A 20,533-nucleotide genomic window follows, 5' to 3' on the forward strand; every position below is an offset into this window, starting at 1 on the left:
TGTACAGAAGCACGAGTGAGCTGTATTATTGTAGCACTGTAACAACCTGCCTCCTGTGAGCAGCCTTTCTGATGTGTCCCTCCACTTCTTCTGCTGCAGGTTTTGTTCGGTGACGTGGCTCATAAGAACTTTGAAGGTTGACAAAGCAGCACTTTCTCTTGGAATAAAAACCGCCGATTGTGTTCTGCTCAAACAAAGAGCTACCTTCATCTCAGCTGAAAGCACAGCGCTCTGAAGCCGTGCAGACAACACATTTATAACTCCTGTCTTTGTAGAATGAGGCTCTTTTTTTGCTTCTCTTTGTTGAAAACTATTGAAAAATACACTAAACTAGATTTATACTCACAGCATTGTTGTTTGTATCGATTTCTGTACCCAAGTCACTCCATCTTTACGACATTGTGTTCCATGTTTACATGTTAATTCATGTGTAGATATGGTCCTCAAAAGTATGTGAATGTGATGTGATGCTAAACATCTTACAGCTGTCAGCGACGCTCTCCTCACTTACTTTAACTGCACTTTTCAAAATAAAACACGGTTTAAGATTAAACAGAAGGGAGAGAACACACGAAGGCAGGAAGTAGAACATCACAAGGGTAGAAAATAACAAAATAAGACAGGAAATGATATAAACAATAAAATACAAATAAAATACATAACTAAACAACTCATGACAGAAACTCCGTCTACTACCATACAAGTGGATTTTTTAGGCTGTATTTGAGCTAGCTGCCCACATCAGCATGCTAACATACCTACAGTGAAAATGCAAGTAGGTTGATATCAAAGTCCTCAGTCCTATCATGCCATTATGGGGAGCTAATGCCATCATGGTAGATCAAAATGCAATTTCTCTCTGTGCCTTTGGAGGGTGCTATCTGCTTCTCCAATGGGCCCTGGAAAACCTCCACGAGACTACGTAAAACACGTCATCTGGCAGATGACTAGTTCAATATCGTCAGGTTTGAAATGTAGACTGCAGACCTGAGGATTTTTTAGTAGATCCACCGGAAACGGTCGTATTCGACTCCAGTGTCTCTTACTGGGCCATTCCTTTCAGGGGGAGGGGTGCAATGCATGCTGGGTGTTGTAGGAATGTAGAATGGGCGAAACCACGAGCTGTTTGTACAACTATCTCCACAGCTATGGTGCCAATTTCAAATATTGCTTCTATCGATTACAGAGAACACCAGCTTTGACTGATGGCGGCTTTTTCCAGGGGCGAACTGCTCCTTTAATATGGTGTCATTTTAATCACATAAACCATGCTAGTTTAGCATGTTAGCATGCTAAAACATATTCATTTATTAGTTTGCCTAATAGGTACCAAGCACATTGGACGTCAGTGTGAAAAGATGTAAACACGGCATTGTTAGAAGGAATACTAATTTACATCCACAGTCTCTAGGCAGGTAACGTAGACGTCCATCCATTATCTATAGCGTTATCCTGTTCAGGGTCACATTGGGCGAGAGGCGGGGTTACACCTGGACTGATCACCAGTCAATCACAGAGCTGACACACAGAGACAGACAACCTTTCCCGCTCACATTCACACCTACGTTCAATTTAGAGTCACCAGTGAACCTAACGAGCATGTCTTTGGACTGTGGGAGGAAGCCGGAGTACCCGGAGGGAACCCACACATGCTCGGGGAGAACATGCCACCTCCGAGAACCCTCTAGCCATGCAGCCTCTCTAGCACGTTAAGAAGTGTAATTTAGAGAGCTGTGTGAGAAAACGACTGTGAAAAGGAACATTTGTGGTACTTTTGAAGTGGTTAGTGCTAACACAGCATCACAGCAGAAGTAGATTGAGCCAAAATAACGCTTAAAATCACCCCTCAAAGACGAACCTGCTGCATGTCTCGTTTGTCTCGTAGCGTTGAATTCAATATTTTTCGGTTGAACGGTTTTGCTTTCGTCTCGCCGAGAAGTCTGACTGCTTCACAACTGCTGGTGGGCTCGTTCATTCTTCCTGTTTTACACTCTCTCTGTCGACCACACTCAGCTCATATATGCAACTACTAACACACACACACACAAACACACACACACACACACACACACACACACACACACACACACACACACACACACACACACACACACACACACACAAACATCTTGAGAGAAATGGGAGATATTGCAGAGAACAGCTGTGAAAAGTAGGGCAGGCCCATCAAAACCACCTGTTTTTAGCGCCTTGGTGATTTGAACAAGATGATGAAGACTGATTCTAGTAAAATGATCTCATCTCTGTCATCACTCATGTTTTTTACGTAATAATCCTTAGTGTCTTTAAATGTGGAAGTTTCCTTGGTAACACTTCCTGCCCTTCACGTCACACCCTGAAATGTTTCGATGGACTGAGCGCCGAATACTTTTTAAGATGCTCATACGAACTCTCGTTCTCTTCCTCCCGTCTCCAATGTGATTCTTTTTCTGCCTGCTGTTTGGCTGACTTCGATGATAACAGCAGAACTGCTTTGTCCACAGGTTTTTGGGCGTCCCTCCAGGAAGAGGAAGCTGCCCTCTGACGGGACCTCTGCCCTTCGACCTCATCTACACAGACTACCACGGCTTACAGCAGATGAAGCAGCACATGGGTCTGTCGCTGAGGAAACACAAGTCAGTCTTCTCTCTTTCCTGTCAGATGTTGTCACTTCTGTGTGTTTAGCTCTTAGTTTGTTAGAAGTAATTGGTTTCTAATTATATTCTTCACTCCTGCTTATTGACCTGCTGGTGTCGCAGGCTGGTGCCTTCATGCAAATTACATTATGAGGTATTGCAATTAGTATCTCTCCACATTGTACTGTGAAGGCAGAAGAGGAGGAAGGCGCTACATTCATTAAATCCCTCCTGCTTCTCGTGCATGTTGAATTCTCTTGGGGAGAAGAAGGAAGTGAAAACCTCCAGTCTGATGTCAGCGGATCCACAGACCAACACTTTAGTTCCCTCCCCTCAGCTGACTCTGATGGAAGATGCAGAATGTTGATAAATCTCAGATTGCATCAGATGAAGGGAGTATTGACTTCCCAGCGTAAATATTCACTGCTGATGAAGTGCTGATATAATTTGTCTCGTTGTCATGTCTCATTGTCGACTAAACGCACGATGTCTCCTCCTTGTTACCTCCTGTTCCAGCCTGTTTGAGTTTGACATTAACACATATTATTCTTTGATGTTTTAGTGTTGGAGCAGTCAAAGGGATGTAATCTATTCCCTGCTGAAGTGTTTCACATAATCAGAGAGAATTTTAAGCACTTGACACTCGAAAGAGCACTCAAAGAGACTCGCATGGCAAGAGAGTTTTAAATGTCTTTCAAGGAGTCGTACTGGTCCGACTGTTTGACACTGGTTGTGTCATGATGTGGGGCCCTGTGGTGGCCGTGAAACAAGGCTGTGATTTTAGCCACAGGTGTCTCACCTGGAGGCCTGCGTCAGCTTTACAAACCAGGACTCTGACGACAAGATGAGATGAGAGAGACAGCTTTTACATGGCTGTTCAGTTGTTGTAGTGTCTAATTCTCAGAGCATGTTGTGATGCAGATGGATTCTCATTGTGCATGCATCCTGATTCCCAGGAGAATGTATTACAAAATTCAACTTTCTCTCCCAGGTGCCACATCCGAGTGATTGACACCTTCGGCACGGAGCCTGCCTACAACCACGAGGAGTACGCCACGCTGCACGGCTACAGAACCAACTGGGGCTACTGGAACCTTCACGGCCAGCAGTACATGACCATGTTCCGTATGTGGACTTCTCTTTGGTCTCTTTGGTCTGCACTCCTGCTTTTGTATGACGATCAGATTGTGTGATATCATAATGTCTTGAGGCCGTAACAGACGAGGCTCCGGGGGCTCAAACAGCAGAGATCTGTTTAGAACAGCTGTGCCTGTGCTGATGCCTAAAGCCACCTACTGTGACCAAGCACCATCAGAACAAACAAACACCAAGAGATGCACAAAAGCAAACATTCACGGCACATTTGGTGAAATTTGCAGCAGATGACATTTCAGCTGTTTGTGCAGTCTCTAATTAACTTGGCGACAATCGGCAGCCCCGCTGTTTTGACAAAGCCGACGCTGTGAAAGATTTCAGCTCTCAGCTCGGGTTTGGAAAATGCCTGAAAATACTTTTTTGTTGAATATTAAAGGTGCAGTCCAAAACACACAGGTTGAAACTATACAAATATACAAAAACTTCTTTTGTGCAATATGTCCACAAGAAGGGAGGCCATTACCACGAGAGACAAACAAACAAAGATATATAAACATAAACATGCCTTTAAAAAGAAAGGCTTGCTACACCTTGCAGAATACACAAATTAAACCGTAAATTACAAACATTCTGATCTGTATTCTGCGCAGCGCTCTGGATCTCCGCAGCAGCTCCTTTTAGTTTCATCAGGTTTTTTTAAGACATGAAATAGGGACTTGTAACTTTGTATTGCCAATTGCCTTTGTTTGTCCTTGGCAGCCCACACTCCAGATAACTCTTTTATGGGTTTCGTGGCGGAGGAGCTGAACGAGACGGAGAGGCTGAACATTCAGAGGAACAAGGTGAACAATATGGCGGTTGTGTACGGCAAAGAAGCCAGCAGGTGGAAGGTCAGTATCGCACAGTAACTCCTGCCGAAATCTGTCATACACAATGTTTTGTGGCATGTTTTTAATGTAAGAGAGGAGGATTTACAGCAGCTTTGTCAGGTCGTAAAGAAGTGTTATGTGTGCAGAATGCAGGACTTCTACAGATTATACAAGCAGTGCAAATGTTTGTTACTGTTGTTCATGACACCTATAAAGTTTTAATAGAATCATGATTTAGGGAGATTTTCAGAAGTGGAAGGGGAGGTGCACAGAGACACACAAAGATATCAGGGAAACTTTAATCAAAAGTTGTTCTTCTTTAGAGAAATTAGTCTGTAAAACCTGAACACAAAAATGTTTTAGCTTCAGTGTGACTCACACTTTGATCCAGGATGAAGATGATGGTGATATCCATCAGAAATAAATGTGGAAAAAAGAAGAAGACGTTACCTGTACCTTCAAAATTTGCCTGACAATCCTCCAATTTTTTCTTTGTTTTCAGTGTCACAGTAGTCCAGTGATGGTTGTGTTTACATCCCTGGTATACATTGCAAAAAGGACCTGCAGTATTTTGCAATTGTTAATGTTACGTCTGGAACCTTTTAGTTTTTCGATTTCCAAAGGGGCGTTATCAACAGGTGCAACCAATCAGAGCAATGAAATGTGTGATGTAGAGGTGGGCTGTTCGGTTAGGTAGCTTTTTCCAACATACAAATCCGGCTATAGCTGCTAGTGAACCAAGACACGTTTACCTACGGGGACAATAAAGTGTACCATGTCGTGTCGTGTCGTGCCGTGCCGTGTCGTGTCACATTTGTACATTACATAAACTACCTTTCAGTTTGTTTAATACTCACGCGGTAGCACATTTGAAACTCCCCACATCAGCAGAAGTCATCTTGGTTGTTTATGAAGATGCCCGAATGGCGTCAGTCATCAATGAATCAAACCTGCTCCTTATTAGATGTACCGTTTTCATAGACTGACCCGTATCAGACCGGACGGAAATCTGCCTGAAAGGTGATTGGATGTTACTACCAGATTAAATATGAAATGAGCTTGTGGATTTGTCTAGCAGGTAGCTTATACGTGCTTTATCTGAGAAGGGGTCCAAAGTGTCTCTTTTACACAGCATGTTCAAGGCAGGACTGCTATAAAGTTCTGCCTTGTCGTTCTGTATAAAAGGTACAAAGACGGAAGTGGAGGTGACAGCAGAGGTAGTAAGAGAGCTGAATCGACGTCTGTGTAAATGGGGGAGGTGGTAGGACGATAAAGGGCTGTGTGTGTGTGTGTGTGTGTGTGTGTGTGTGTGTGTGTGTGTGTGTGAGTGACGCCTCTTTTCTTGTAAAATGCCAACATAAAGAATTACACACAATATTCCAGCATTATATGAGTTGGTGTAAAAACTAAAGTTGGTGTTATGTTATGGCATTCTTGCCGGATCTCTGTATAAATAGTGCTTATAAAAAACCCTGAATCTTTCTGCGCAGGTGACTGAAACATGGACAGATTGAGTGCATATATTAAATATACCTTTTCTCATCCAGAAGGTTTTTTTTTTATATTTGATAATATCAGGACAAACATAAAGTTTAGGGAGCTTTTGAACACAACTTTCCTCAGCAAACGTTCATAGCGCTCACTTTGAAACACCCACTCGATGCTACATTCACTGCAAACAAGTTCCTCCTCCAGGAATTTGGCCTGAAGCGTGCTGGTAGAGGAACAATTGTTTTTGTTTAGAGTCAATTTTCCCTCCGAGCGACTGGCACGGTTTCTCGCTCTTACTGTAACTTTGAAGTGCGCTCGCCTCCCCCAAAGGTTTGGTTCAATTGAATCTGACTGCAGCTCTGTTCCTACACGGCACTAACATTTGCTGTTTGTCAGAACTTGAGCTGCAGCGTAACATTTGTGGTGTAAAAGCCAGTTGAGTTGAGGTTCTCTCCTGATAATGAGCACCCCCCCTCCCCACTGAGAGTCAGTTTGGAGGCTCACATGAGAGATTTCAGCGTGTTAAAGTCCTACGAGAGGAAAACTTTTCATATCATGTTCTCTCTTTTTCTCTATATACATCTACTCACTTCCATCCTCCTCATACCTCTGCTCTCCCTGTGTTGTTCTGCATGCATTGTCCCATGATGCAACAGTGATGGAGCTGCACAGCTTCAAATAAAAACACCCCAAACTGAGACTTTTTGTCGCCTTAAAATTCTGATCTACTTTAGTTATTTATACATAATTATTTAAAACATCATAGACAAATAAATGTATGAATAAAGAGGAGATTTGTCATGTTTATTATTCGTATACTGATTGATCCTCTAAGGAGACGACGGTGTGATTTCATCTCCACGTCGCTGGCAGACATTAAAGCAGCCTAAGATGAAAAATGAGGAATAACACTCAGATGACATTTATAGATGATTTATGCCTTGAAGACACAGCAATGCTGAATAATTCATATCATTCGCCCAGAAACACTTTTTGGTATTTTGATTTTTCGTCAGTAAAATGATTGCAGCAAATTGTCTCCACAGGGAAACACAGAGGAGATACAGTACACTGGATTTATGTCTTTCACAGGTGTCAGTTTATGTTTGAGTTAACGCGAGTTTTAATTAAAATATACGTCTGCTCAGGCTGGGCTCAGAGACTTCCCTCCTCCACTGACCCGTCCTCTCTGCCATTTCTAAAGTGGTCGTGTGTTTTAGCGATAAATCTCACTGGTCGTAGCCGTGTCGCTGCTGCAGGAGAAACTTCACTTTCAAGATGAAACAACTTTAAACCAACAAAACAAATTAAATACATTCATAGAAAACATAAAATAAAATCACTGTGCTGCTTCAAAGATGACTCATATGAGGCTAAAATAGTATCAAACCTATTTGTACGCTCCTTTCCTCTGGAGCAATGAATCCCAATGTGTTGGCTTTGGCCCCCTGGTGGATATTGACGGTCCTGCAGGTGTGCTAATCCTCAGTTTTTTTTCACTCTATTAGTATAAGCATGAAAATATACACACGTGGAGAGATGTCAGAGTGAGGGGGCTGCACATGGGCATGGCACCTCTCCAGCTACCAGTCCTAATTCCATGGCTGGTCCATACCGGGACTTGAGCCGGCCACCCTCGGGTCCCTACAGACTGAGCTACCCTCTAACCCAAGTTACCGTCTACCCCATTACATTAAAGTGATTTAAAGTTTTGTGATTAAAAGTTTGGTTGGGCCACAGACTATTTTAAACGAGGGCGTAACATTCTTAAATTGGGATTGGCTGCTGTAAACATCTTCTTTATGTGCCCTTAAAAGCAACACAAGGTGATTTAAAGTTGTTCTGTCGGAGATCTCAGTTTCATTCTCTTTGGCGGCACCTTATGGTGATAAACAGTAATTGCGGGAGCACACTTCCCAGATATCCAGACAGTGCTGCATGTGTGACGTCCACGGTTGGCTCCGGTTGTAACTCTTGATTTTCCTGGCTGACGGTCGCTTTCCTTTTCAGACTGTTTGCTTCATCTGAGCGTCGAGTTTGTTTCTTCTTCTTTGGATTTTCACTTCTTGTTGAAGTTGTATCTGTAGTCATCCATCTTTTCTTTGTTTGTTCAGCCATAGTAGATTACTGTTTACTCGCAACACTTGCAGAGAGCGGAAAAGCAGCCGCTTAGCTCCGCCTACCCTCTCTGGCAGACCAACCCCTTCTGGCTGATGGAAAACATGTCACTAACTGGGCGCCGCTTGGGATTTGTTCCACGAAAGTCGCCACAGACACCCAGTCTGTAATAATACTATATACTGCAAATACAAAGGCTTTCATCAGTGGGCCACAGGCTCAATCACCATTGTGTTACCTCATTCGGTGATAGATGGAGACTTAACAGACATTTATTTAAATGAAAATCTTCCAGATTATACCTTTAGCACTTTGTTGATGGATAATCTGTAAAAACTTCTGGACAAGGAACAGTCTTAACAAAATGACAAACAGTGAGCCGACAGAGGCTAAAAAAGCTCACTGAGACTGGAACCTAATAAATGGCCATTTGAATGCAAATGAAGACAGCCCACCTTTGCAGCAGTGTTTGCAATGATAAACTTGTCACTCTGACTTGCTTACCTCATTCAGCCTGCCTTCTGTTTGTCTCTTAGGGAAAGGAAAAGTTCCTGTCCATTCTGCATCGCTACTTTGACATCCACGGGACGGTGTACTACGAGACGCAGCGTCCCCCCGAGGTGCCCGCCTTCGTGAAGAACCACGGTCTGCTGCCTCAGCACGAGCTGCAGCAGCTCCTCCGGAGGGCCAAGGTGGGAACATCACTGATGCTTTCAGGAGCTCAGAAAACGCTGAGATGTTCTGCATCATAAAGAAATGCTTCGTTAAGTGGAGTCGTATGTAAGCTTTGACCTGGATATGAGCTGGTCGGCTAATAATGAATCCTCCTTCTTTTTAATTTTCCCGTACAGCTGTTCATTGGGTTTGGCTTCCCCTACGAAGGCCCCGCCCCTTTGGAGGCCATAGCCAACGGCTGCATCTTCCTCCAGCCCAAGTTTAATCCTCCTCACAGCTCTCACAATCATGACTTCTTCAGAGGGAAGCCGACCTCCAGGAAGGTAGATGCTCGTCTCTTTAACAACAGTTCATCCATTTTAAAATTTGCATTGTGCAAAAGAAGAAAAACATGCGTTGACAACACTTATACCATCAGCTCTTGACCTCAAAGACTGTGTTATTGTGGTTGTGAATCCCGTCTCTTCCTCCCTCAGGTGTCGTCTCAGCACCCGTATGCGGAGCAGTACATCGGCCGGCCGCACGTCATCACTATCGACTTCAACAACTCTGAAAAGTTTGATGCAACCATCCGTGAAATCATGAGGATCAATGTACGTTATGATCCCAGCACCACTCATTCAAAATAATGTCCTTCTCTTGTAGTCCGTCCCTCCTGCATGATCATAATAATGATGATAATCTGCTCCTGCACACTTCAGAGTCTGTTCTGACCCACTTCTGAAGCCCTGAGCCTTTAATGGAGCTCTTAATCACGGCTTCCGACATTACAGCAGAATGCTTAGCTGGCTCCCCCTCCGCTCTGCACACCGCTAATTACTTGAGATATTGAGCGGCTCAGTAGGTAAACTGTGCACACACCTGGGCCCACATGGCAGCTTTCCAGAGGTCTGGCCCCACAGGCAGGCGGCATTATCCGCAGCAGATCATGTTAATCAATCATGCTGTGCTCAATCTGTCACCAGAACAGCGGCGAGCACAGCCAAGCCTCTCACAGTGCCACCGTGTGTGTGTGTGTGTGTGTGTGTGTGTGTGTCCGACTGCCAGCTGTGTTTATTTCACCTGTTCTGGCTGATGGGGGCGAAGTGAAGTAGGCGCAGGTAAAGTTGATATAAGAGAAGTAGAAATAATAATGACACACCCGGCTGATTGCACCAAAACATTATTTGCACTCACAGTTCAACTAAATGAATTTGGACACTCGCTCACTTGAGTGAAATTTGTAGTTGAACCATCGATATCTGATTTCACAAACATTCGAGTTCGATAAAGTTGTTTTAAACTTTTTTAAACTCAAGTTTAAAATGTTTAAAAACTTTTAACCCTTTAAAATTAATAACAAATCAATCAATCAATACCAAAATGTTGGCTCGACTGAGTCAAATTATTCAGCTGCTTCCATCATTCTGTTTTTCTCCAGAACTATAAAAAAAAAAAATTTTTTTTGCTTAATTGACACTAAACTCATCTTCAGACTGTAGACACAAACGATCCACACAGATTCTTGATTTGCCACAGAGGCGTCAGTGTAGCTCAGCGGTTAAATCTCCCAGAGGCTGCCGTCCTCAACACGGCGGCCTCGGGTTCGACTCCTACCCTCAGCCCCTTGCCTGGTGTCGTCCCTGCTCTCTCCTTCCCTGTTGCAGACTCTATCCGCTGTCCTCTCTCCTTCAATAGAAGCATAAAAAGTAAAAAAAAAACATTTAAAAAAGAAATCCAAATGTGAAACTTTAAACAGCTGCAGGATGTTATCTAAGTCACAGAATGTTTGACTTTATCCTCATGTAAACTTTTGCAGTCAGTCGAAAAAGATCATCAAACATGAAAGTGGTGTCAGTATACTCATGTAGATTTCAGTAAGACAGCAAATAAACCCAAAATGTAGAACTTTTGCTTTAACTTATTCAATATTTGGAAAAAGGAAGTTAAAGTGATAATCTGGAAGATTTTCATGTAAATAAATGTCTGTTAAGTCTCTATCTATCGCCGAATGAAGTAACACAATGATGGTGAGGACTGGTGAGGACTCGGTGTCTGGTGCAACCTACGCAGAAAAAATCCCAAGCGGCGCCCAGTTAGTGACGCGTTTTCCATCAGTCAGCAGTGGTTGGTCTGCCAGAGAGGGTAGGCGGAGCTAAGTGTTGAAGTAAACAGTAATCTACTATGGCTGAACAAACAAAGAAAAGATGGATGACTACAGATACAACTTCAACAAGAAGTGAAAATCCAAAGAAGAAGAAACAAACTCGACGCTCAGATGAAGCAAACAGTCTGAAAAGGAAAGCGACCGTCAGCCAGGAAAATCAAGAGTTACAACCGGAGTTGTTTAAACATGAACTTATTTTCTTTGCATTATTTGACGTCTGAAAAACATCTTCTGGTTTTTTAACCAGACGTCATTTTCTGCAAATAAAAGACCTAAAGAGAATATTTGATTTGGCAGTAGGAGAAATGTTGTTTACAATAAAACAAAAGTACACAAACACAAACCTATAAATAGAAGAACCAGAGAAAAACATGTTTTTGCAGTAGTCTCCGGAGCTGTATGTAGAGGGCTGCTAGCACAGCACAGGCGGTAGTCTGGGTATGATGATGCTGAAGAGCTTCCTGTCTGTCTGAATCACTGTTACCTCAGATTTTAACGGCACAAGAGCAACAATGCTGAGGACATGAGGAAACAGGAAGCTATTAAAGAAGCACTGAAGTGTCGGTGGCAGCTGCCTGATCTTCCCCTTCAGGCTGGGTTTGCTGCCTTTATCTGGACATGGCTGCTTCTAGCAAGACTCCTCACAGGAACACGGATGAAGTCTTATTCCCTGTCATCACTGACGGCAGGAAATAATGAATGTTTCTCACATATTTTTCTGGCAGAGCGATGTAATCAGTTGAGGTTTATAAATCTCGCAGTCATTTTAAAATGTTTTTTCGCTGCTGAATTCAAATCGCCCTCCGTGAAGCGTTTTCTCTCTCTCTCTCTGATTCTATTATATAAAGATGCCCAAAAGGCAAATTGCATTGCAGCATCGCTGATGAAGTGCCAGATACATTTCATTAAACTCAGATGAAATAAAGTAATAGGAGAGTGCTAAAAGGAACACAACACTAAAAGAAACCATTTATCAATTTAAAAGCCTGAGTGCTTTAGTGGCCTGATGATAAACAATGAGATCTCACTTCAGCGTGTACCGTGGGGGACGTTCAGAGGGGAGTCTGCAGCGTGAATCCAGACAGACTTCATCACGACCTGCTTTATTTACTCATTATTATTATTATCATCAAAACACAAAAGCTTTCAAAATGTGGTGGTTAATATAAAACATCCACAAAGGCAGCAACCTGCTGTTGTTTATATGCACCACCTGCAGACGTGCGACTTCCTGCCATCGCTGTGTTCTCACACTTCCTGTTGAATGAATCACTAGAAAGACCAGAAGCTGCTGATCAGTGCTTTCTAAGTCAAGCTGAATCCTTCACCTGCTTTCAAATGTAACACAGAAAGTCAAAGGCCTCATAAGGGACGCTGAAAACGACCCAGAGTGCACAAACACACCAGGCAGAGCTGCAGAGGCAGAGCTGCAGAGCTGGCTGACTAGGGATCCACTGTTTGACACATTGATGAAGTCATCACTAAAAATAATGAAATCAATTTTCAAAGCTGTCACCTGTGATGTATGAGGTCATTGATTTTAATGTGAGGCTTGTGGCATGATATAAGCCTCTCACAATTACCCTAATGAATGTGTCAGCTTTGATTAACTGTCAGATGTTTGCTTCCTGTAATTACACAGCTTGGTTTTAGGCACACACTCACACCTCCTCCTCCCTCATCTGTGTCTGCAGGTGGAGCCGTTCCTGCCCTACGAGTACACCTGCGAGGGGATGCTGGAAAGAGTCCACGCCTACATTCAGAACCAGGTGGGTCTCTGAAGGTGTTTGTAGCTGCACGTTTCCTCCCTGCAGATCAGGTTGGTCACAGTTTGGGAACCATAAGATTAATTGTCTGGTTTCTGGTCTGTGACCGGCTGTGGCTCCTGCAGGCGCTGAGGCCCTCGAGTAACCTGTGTTAATAATAGAGCAGTAATGAGGCGCTGGTTTAGCTCAGGTGGTGGAGCAGGTGGCTCATGTGCTGAGGCAAGTCCTCACTGCATTGGCCTCTGGCTCAACTCCACCCTCTCCCTCGTCATATCTTCACTGTTCTATCAAAAAAGGTCAAAGAAAAAAAAAGAAATAAGAACAATTAAATACAAACATGATCATAAAAAAAAGACTTTAGGTTAAATGCCAGAAAGAAGTCTGTGCTCGCGGTGGCAGCAGGCCCAGACCTCCCTCTCCCGAGCAACATTTTCCAGCTCCTCCTGGGGAGCCCGAGGCGTTCCCAGGTTCAGGTGTATAATCCCTCCAGTGAGCTTCGGGGGCTCCTCCCAGTGGGACGTGCCGGGAAAACCTCCACAGGGAGGCGCCCAGGTGTTAATGCAGTTATTCTTTGTATCTGCAGATTGCGTAACATATTTAAGAAGTACTCCATAACATATTGAAAGAATATTTCACTGAGCGTGCTGGTTTAGCTCAGTTGGTAGATCAGGAGCCCCATGCACAGAGGCTACAGTCCACAACGCGCTGATCACAGGCTTGACTCCTGGTCTGCCAGTTATTTGGTGCATGTCATCCCCCACTCTCTACTTCCCACATTTTCCCGTCTCTCTTTAGCTGTCCTATACAAGAAATATCTTGTATAACACTTCACTGAGTGTTTCATTTCAATTTGGGGGTTGGAGATAAAAAAATTCTGCAGCCTAACTTTTTTGACCTGTATAATTCTGACAGAAAGTCAGGTCGTCTCAGCCTCTTTGAATTTAGCAATTGGCCAGTCTTTATAAAATATGAGTTTTAATTTCCTTAAAAGTGCCCTGCAAAGTTTTCCTTAAACAAATACATTTTCAGCACTGTGTGTCCTCGACGTCTAGCAAACATGTTGAAAGCATTTTGATCTTCAGAAACATTTGCAAAACTTTCTTTTTGCTTTGTATATACAGTTTGATACCTGCTTATTTGGCTGACCGCCGGGTTCAGCCCGACACTGACTGAGTAACTGATGGACTGACTGAGTGACGGTTCTTTCAGAGCTGTAGAGAGAGAGAGTTGCGACATCGCAATGGCGGATCATGGAGCATATTGGACCTCCACTGACGCGACTGGATACTTTGTTCAGGGAGTAGGCGGGACTGCTACTCCACTGCTCATCCGCAGCGCGCACCTGCTTTCAAACACGTTGTCATCGGCCTCACGAGGACAGTCCTTGTAACACATTGCCCATAAAAGCGCACACTGACCTGATGCGGTCAGTCACATACATGGTTTTGACCTCGTCAAAGTTAAGTCTTCTTCTTTGCTGTGTTTGTTGACACTGAGAGTTTCCTGACATTTTGCCTCTACATCCTTATTCCTGTGCACAGTAGCCAAGGACGCACACAAAGAAGCATAGCTCCACTGAGGCCTTAATAGCGCCCAGAAACTTAGAACCTGGGACTCTATGTATGCAAACAAAGTAGCGTGCAATGTATGCAAACAGTTTGGAGCAAGTATGAACTGTAATCAGCACAGGGAGACAGGAGTCCTACATGAAATCGCTGAGAAATTGTTGTCACTTACGCCATGATGTTTTTCAGTATCTTATCTATGTCGTTTTTTGCCTAAACCCAAACAGACTGATGCAAACGAAGTGTTAGAAAGTAGAAAACAGACGTGACCATGTGAACCTGAAGGACACACAACAGATGGTAACTTGTGCGTCCTCCTGAGATGCAAAAGAAGTGTGATAAAGTGTCCGTATTTGGATTAAACGAACACAGGCGTGGCTTTTATTTATTTCAGGCTCGGGGGCTTTTATTTTGAAATCTTTTGATCCCCTGCTGACCTTGACAGTTGCTTGTTTTGGTGATTTCAGGTTGTGTTTGAAGGAATTTAAAATAAGTTGGATAAATAAATGACGTATAGTAGCTTAAAGGCTAAAAGAGTGATTTGATTTTCAGACCTGCACAAGGTCTCGTCCTCTTATTTCAACTAATGTGCTGCTGAGATTCCATTTAAGTTCCTTCCTGGGATTTCTTAGTTGCTTGGCCACAATATTTACACCTCTGCTGCTCTGCCAGATATTAAAGTCTTTGCAGGCGGCAGCTGCAAAGTTAATAGACGAGCACTAATTTTCCTCAATGGTGGTCTTTAAGGACGGTGATGAAAGAGAAAGAAAATACCTTTTTCACACATTGAAACAGAATAACTTCACTGTATATTTAGATACATGTCGTCCTGTGGTGAATCTTTACGCTGGTGGCAGGTTAAGGAACTGTGTTAGCCTCTGTGCTGCTCTGACAGCATCTCTTCCTCCTGCTGTCACACACACACACACACACACACACACACACACACACTCAACGTGGCGTGACCGACCAAGGCTATGACTGCCCGCCTCGCCGTCTGCAAGGTCAGACTCCCAATCAGCCTCGTTCTCTTTCCCTCTACTTTTCTTAACCTTCTCTCTCAGACTTTCCAATTTGATTTCTAACTTCTGAGTCGCTCATGACTCGATTTACTTTCCACTTTCTGACTGATTCTCTGCTCCTCGTTATCTCCCACAATCATTTCCTCCTCCGACTCTGCACTTTGACCCTCGCACTAAGCTCTGTCTCTTCCTTGTAAACTCATGATGGCACTTAGTACAAATATCGCATTTCACCCTCTTCTGACACTCACCTGTCCTACTGTTTTGAGATTTACTGCAACCCTGTAATTCAGGAGAACGTATTCGGCTGAAAAATCACTTGACTGACATTTCTCATTAAACTCCAGACACACAGGACAGGTGCAGTTTGTTCTTCTCTTTTCAGACACACATTTAGAGAGGACAGAGACAGAGATGTGTAGGAGATATTAAAAACAAAGTTACAAAGTGCTTCAAAAACAGCTTGAAATAACAATAAAATGATTAAATATTTTAAATTGCAAGAAAAAAGAACAGCAATTAATTAAATAATGACAGGGATGTCTTGCCGAAGTTTCAGGCTCCTGGTTTCAATCAAAGACATGACAGCTCCCTAAAAGTGAGTCTAAACCCTCTCTATCGCCCCCTGCTGACTGGCTGAAGTACAGCTCATAAAGCCCGCCTCCTCCATGTTAACAGATGGGACATGAGTCAAACTGTAAAATCAAAATACTTTCATTATGGTTATTATTTCTGTCATTATAGTTAGTTCTTATCATGCTGATTTACGTCCAAGTGTTCATTTTTCTACAAGTTTACTTTTAATTAGTTATTTGATGCTATAAAAAGGGGGCGTGGCCTCATGATTGACAGCTCTGTTGACAAATAGGGCTCCTGCAGCGTTCTGTTCCCGAGTAGCAGAGTAGAGGAGGAACGGCGAGAGGAGACGTAACTAACACTAACACTACAGTCACTGAACTTTCCATAAGCGTGAATATCTGCTTCAGACCGACACAAGAAGCTGTTCTGCTGCAGACTGAGCCCACCTGAGGGCTCCAACACGGCGAGGACACAAGGTGAAGGTGTGTTTTAGGTAGAGGAAGGGACGGGGCGTCGATACAGCTGCTCCACCAGCCTTTAACATGGCTCAGGCTGTTGGAACATGCAGGGATGTTAAATAACTCATCTCAGATCGGGGCGATGCCTGAACGCGTGAATCATAATCTATAACCAGGTCTCATGTTTGATTAAAACAGACACTTCAGTTAATGACCTCCTCATGCATGCTCCGTTCTAATTAAGCACGTCATACCTGCAGAACATGACACGGTTTAACTGTGCGATCGACCGCCTACACGTATATTCTGTCCAGACTGCAGCAGCTGAACTGGGAAGTCAAATGTAACCATCAAATAAACAGAAAGTAGGAGAACTACTGAATCAGATTTATGAGATGTGGAATCGTTGTAGATTTAAAGAGATCAATGCTTGATGCACTTTGTCAGCAAAAACAAGGATTATCAGAGAAATAGAACCTGGAAATCTGGGAATTTTGTCACCATACGAAACATAATACAAGCACAAATAAAAACATACAGTTTGGTTGATTAAAGAAACAATAAAATCACCAATATCAGCATCTACACCTTCTTTATGTTCTTCATTCACGTGTGTGTGTGTGTGTGTGTGTCTGTGTGTGTGTGTGTGTGCCTCAGATGCTCGTAGGAGTGGAGTGGAGGTGCAGCAGAGATGGAGATATTGGAAGCCTGGTTATTGCCTGCGGGCACTAGGAGCCTGTTTAATAAACGGGTCTGGAGGCCAGTGGGATATGTCAGAGAAATGTTATTACTCGGGTCTTATGAAAAGCCGCAGCTGGAGGGGGAATCTAATCAGCACTCTCACCAGAGCCTAATTCTGCCGCCAGTCCTCATTTGTTCCTGGGAGGAACGTTCGCATGTTGACTGGAAGATTGACGAGGAGCTGTCAGCGCTGATAAGCAGCTTTGTATTGAAACTGTCTTTTATTATTTCCTGTATGAGAGGTCGGCAGAGCTGAAGGTGTAAGTTGACATTGCACTGAAGTGGAGATTGGTGGTTATTTTCGTGTTTGCAGAATAACACTGGAAATATTCCTGATCTGGGTTGTCTCTTCTTTGCACCTGCAGGACTTTTGTTCCCCCGAGGCTCCGTTTCCTCCTGTAAACTCGTCGGGCACTTGGCCCGGCAGCCCTCCCAGTCCTTTCACCCTCCTGCCCAACTCCAGCATCCTGAACTGGGCCTCCAACGCCAGCTCCTACACGTCCTGGCCGCCCCTCAGTGCACTGCGGCTGCTGGCTTCGCTGGAGGGACAGTCCTGCGTGGAGGCGTGTCAGAGCGCGGGGCTGATCTGCGAGCCGGCCTTGTATCGCTTCATCAACATTAAAGAGGCCTTCAGCGCGTAAGAAGTTCCTTTATTGGGATAATATGTTAAACTAAGATGCACAATTTTCTCCTGATGGCAAAACTGAGTTAGGATTTCAGTGTACATTATGTTGGCCCTCTTTAAAGGTACTGAGAGGAGGTTTTAGCTGGTTATAAAACACACAAATTAATGCTGATGCCTCTAAATGACCTAGAAAAGCAACTGAGACCATCAGGAATACGACGACTATTTCTATATATTTATTTTTAATGTGTTGCACCGCTGGCACTGGTTTGGCTGGGTCACCGCTCGCTAATCTCTTACACTGGACCGGACTTTGGTATGACACGGTCGCTTCTCAAGCTGCTCACTGGACTGTAAACAATGCAGAGAAAGTTAGAGAAGTTGGCCATCGTTCCCAGATGCATACCGTTCAGATGATAGCTGATGGGTTCCGAGAGTGCCCGCTTGCAGACAGGAAGTGCCTTTGTTTAGATTTCCCACAGAAAAGATTCCCAGTGATTGGTACCGCTGAGGCTCACAGTAGGCTCACACTGAGGCTCTGAATACTAAATGAAACTAAAATTGTCTTCCTTCGCCATCCACTTTTTAGATTATTGCACAAAACACCTTATCAGGACCTTCCAGGAATGAAACCCTGCATCTCAACGATCTTCTCCTTCTACAAGAATAAATCTGAATAACTAACTTTCCCTCTCTACACGGTGTCACGCCTCATTTGCACTTGTATTTTCAAAATTATGCAGCAGCACAAAGTACACGAGGACACAGCAGCTCACCCTTTCCCTGGAATATCTCCCTTCTTTCCCTCAGGTCCTGCACGCTGCACTGTAACATAAATATTAAATATATTGGTGGAAGAATCGTTAGTAGCCTCTGGTAATCCAACTAACATAAATGTATTAAACATGTCGGTTGAATTGGTCTTAATGCTTGAAAAGAAGCCTTCACACTGTGTCCTCCTCTGTGCTCTCAGGTTGGACTTCCAGTGCGAGGGCCTGGAGTCGGAGATGAACCACCTCCTCCCCGCCTTCTCAGCAGAGCATGCTGAATGTGGCCTGCAGCAGGACCCGCTGCTGTTCAGCTGTGCCGGCTCCAACGCCAAATACCAGCGCCTTTGCCCCTGCAGGGACTTTGTTACCGGCCAGGTGGCGCTGTGCAGAGACTGCCTATGACCAGAGGAGGAGCTGCGCACAGAGACGCTTTTGTTAAACGTGGCTGTCCCGTGAGACGCCCTCTGAGAAGGAACGTCTGTGATGCTGAAACAAAACAAACAGTGACTCTGCTCTTTACCTCTGAACACAGACCGGCTGCCAAAGAAGGTAAATGTTTTTACCGCTCAGGGAAATGCATGATTGTACTTTGACTCTGCTGGGTTTGAAGCTTTGGTGTAAACGTGGCTGCAGAAGTCATGATGAAATGTGTCTTTTGGTGGATCACGAGCAATCAAAAGAAAAGCTTTGACAAACATGTTACAAATGCTTGAATTTCACACGTGTGTTTACTCGGTGTTGTGTGGAAACAGTATCATAGTGGAGTTTGGATATTTGTACTAGATGCACCCAAAGCCATTTACACCACGTTGAGATGTACTATTTTACATGTCCTGTAATGAATATATTTGTACATACGTGTTGTTTAATAAAACACAGAGGAAAAACAGCAGATGGGTGGAGTTAATTAAAATGAATTTCTTTTTAATAAAGCAGGGCTCCGTTAAATTATAAGATCTCATCAATCTTTAATGGTCAATTTCTCAAAGCAACGAGCGGAAACATCCTAATGACTTCTTCCACAGTGTGATTTAGATGCCAACAGGGATTTCTCACATTCATTAGATCATAAAGCAGAGTTTGAATCAGAGACTGGGCTCTGGATACTGAAAAACAATATCATTTGGTTTCTAGAGGTAAGATTTTTAGCTCCTCTAATCTCTAACTGAAGCTGATATTTAAAGCTCCTGTGAGGACCTTAGGGTTTGTGTTGATTTTGGCGCCCCCTGTGGACAAAGTCATACCTCTGATCTCTTTGCTGATTTTGTCCTGTACATGCTTAAGTGGTCCTGCTTTCTCTAACAGTCATATGTATCACTCACTTTAAATTTTAGTCCTGGAAAATGTAGCCAAAGAGAGCATGCAGTTAATCGCTTAGGGTTTTCAGGCGTTAAAAATAACTATATAGAAATAATCAATCTTGTCGCTGATGGTCTGGTTTGCTTTCGCAGGTCATATAGAGTGATTAGAATTAATTTCAGTCTGTTTCATAACCAGCGAGAAACTCCTCACAGGAGCTTTAAGAAGGCCATATTATCTTTTTTATAGATAAGGATGCACAATCTAGAGCTCCTGCTGAGGCCTCATATCAGCCGTAGCCGACCTTAAGAATGCATTTATACACAAAACAGAGCTGTGAATTATGTCCTCCGTCTCTTAAAGTAAAAAAAAACCTATTCATACCTTTGCCTTGTGTCCTTACCGTGTTGGAGCCCTCAGGTGGGCTCAGTCTGCAGCAGAACAGCTTCTTGTGTTGGTCTGAAGCAGATATTCATGCTTATGGAAAGTTCAATGACTGTAGTGTTAGTGTTAGTTACGTCTCCTCTCCCCGTTCCTCCTCTACTCTGCTACTCGGGAACAGAACGCTGCAGGGGCCCCATTTGTCCACAGAGCTGTCAGTCATGAGGCCACACCCCCTTTTTACAGCATCAAATAACAAATTAAAGGTGTCAGAAAAATGAACACTTGGACATAAATCAG

At 43.6% G+C, this 20,533-nt stretch overlaps 1 protein-coding gene across 1 annotated transcript in view; it reads left to right on the forward strand.

The window, feature by feature from the left end:
* Positions 1–19,430, forward strand: part of LOC138604140 (alpha-1,6-mannosylglycoprotein 6-beta-N-acetylglucosaminyltransferase B-like) — a 60,868-nt gene extending 41,438 nt beyond the window's left edge. The window contains exons 9-17 of the mRNA XM_069675997.1: positions 2,502–2,633; positions 3,625–3,758; positions 4,488–4,618; positions 8,743–8,898; positions 9,058–9,204; positions 9,358–9,474; positions 12,722–12,796; positions 17,524–17,795; positions 18,757–19,430. Of these exons, the coding sequence (XP_069532098.1) occupies positions 2,502–2,633; positions 3,625–3,758; positions 4,488–4,618; positions 8,743–8,898; positions 9,058–9,204; positions 9,358–9,474; positions 12,722–12,796; positions 17,524–17,795; positions 18,757–18,955 (1,363 nt within the window). The 3' untranslated portion in view covers positions 18,956–19,430. The remainder of the gene's footprint in view (positions 1–2,501; positions 2,634–3,624; positions 3,759–4,487; positions 4,619–8,742; positions 8,899–9,057; positions 9,205–9,357; positions 9,475–12,721; positions 12,797–17,523; positions 17,796–18,756) is intronic.
* The last annotated feature ends 1,103 nt before the right edge of the window (positions 19,431–20,533 follow it).

The sequence above is a fragment of the Semicossyphus pulcher genome, unplaced genomic scaffold, assembly GCF_022749685.1.
Source record: "Semicossyphus pulcher isolate SPU_LCO1_2020_fin unplaced genomic scaffold, fSemPul1.0.p SCAF_25, whole genome shotgun sequence".
Classification (NCBI taxonomy): domain Eukaryota; kingdom Metazoa; phylum Chordata; class Actinopteri; order Labriformes; family Labridae; genus Semicossyphus; species Semicossyphus pulcher.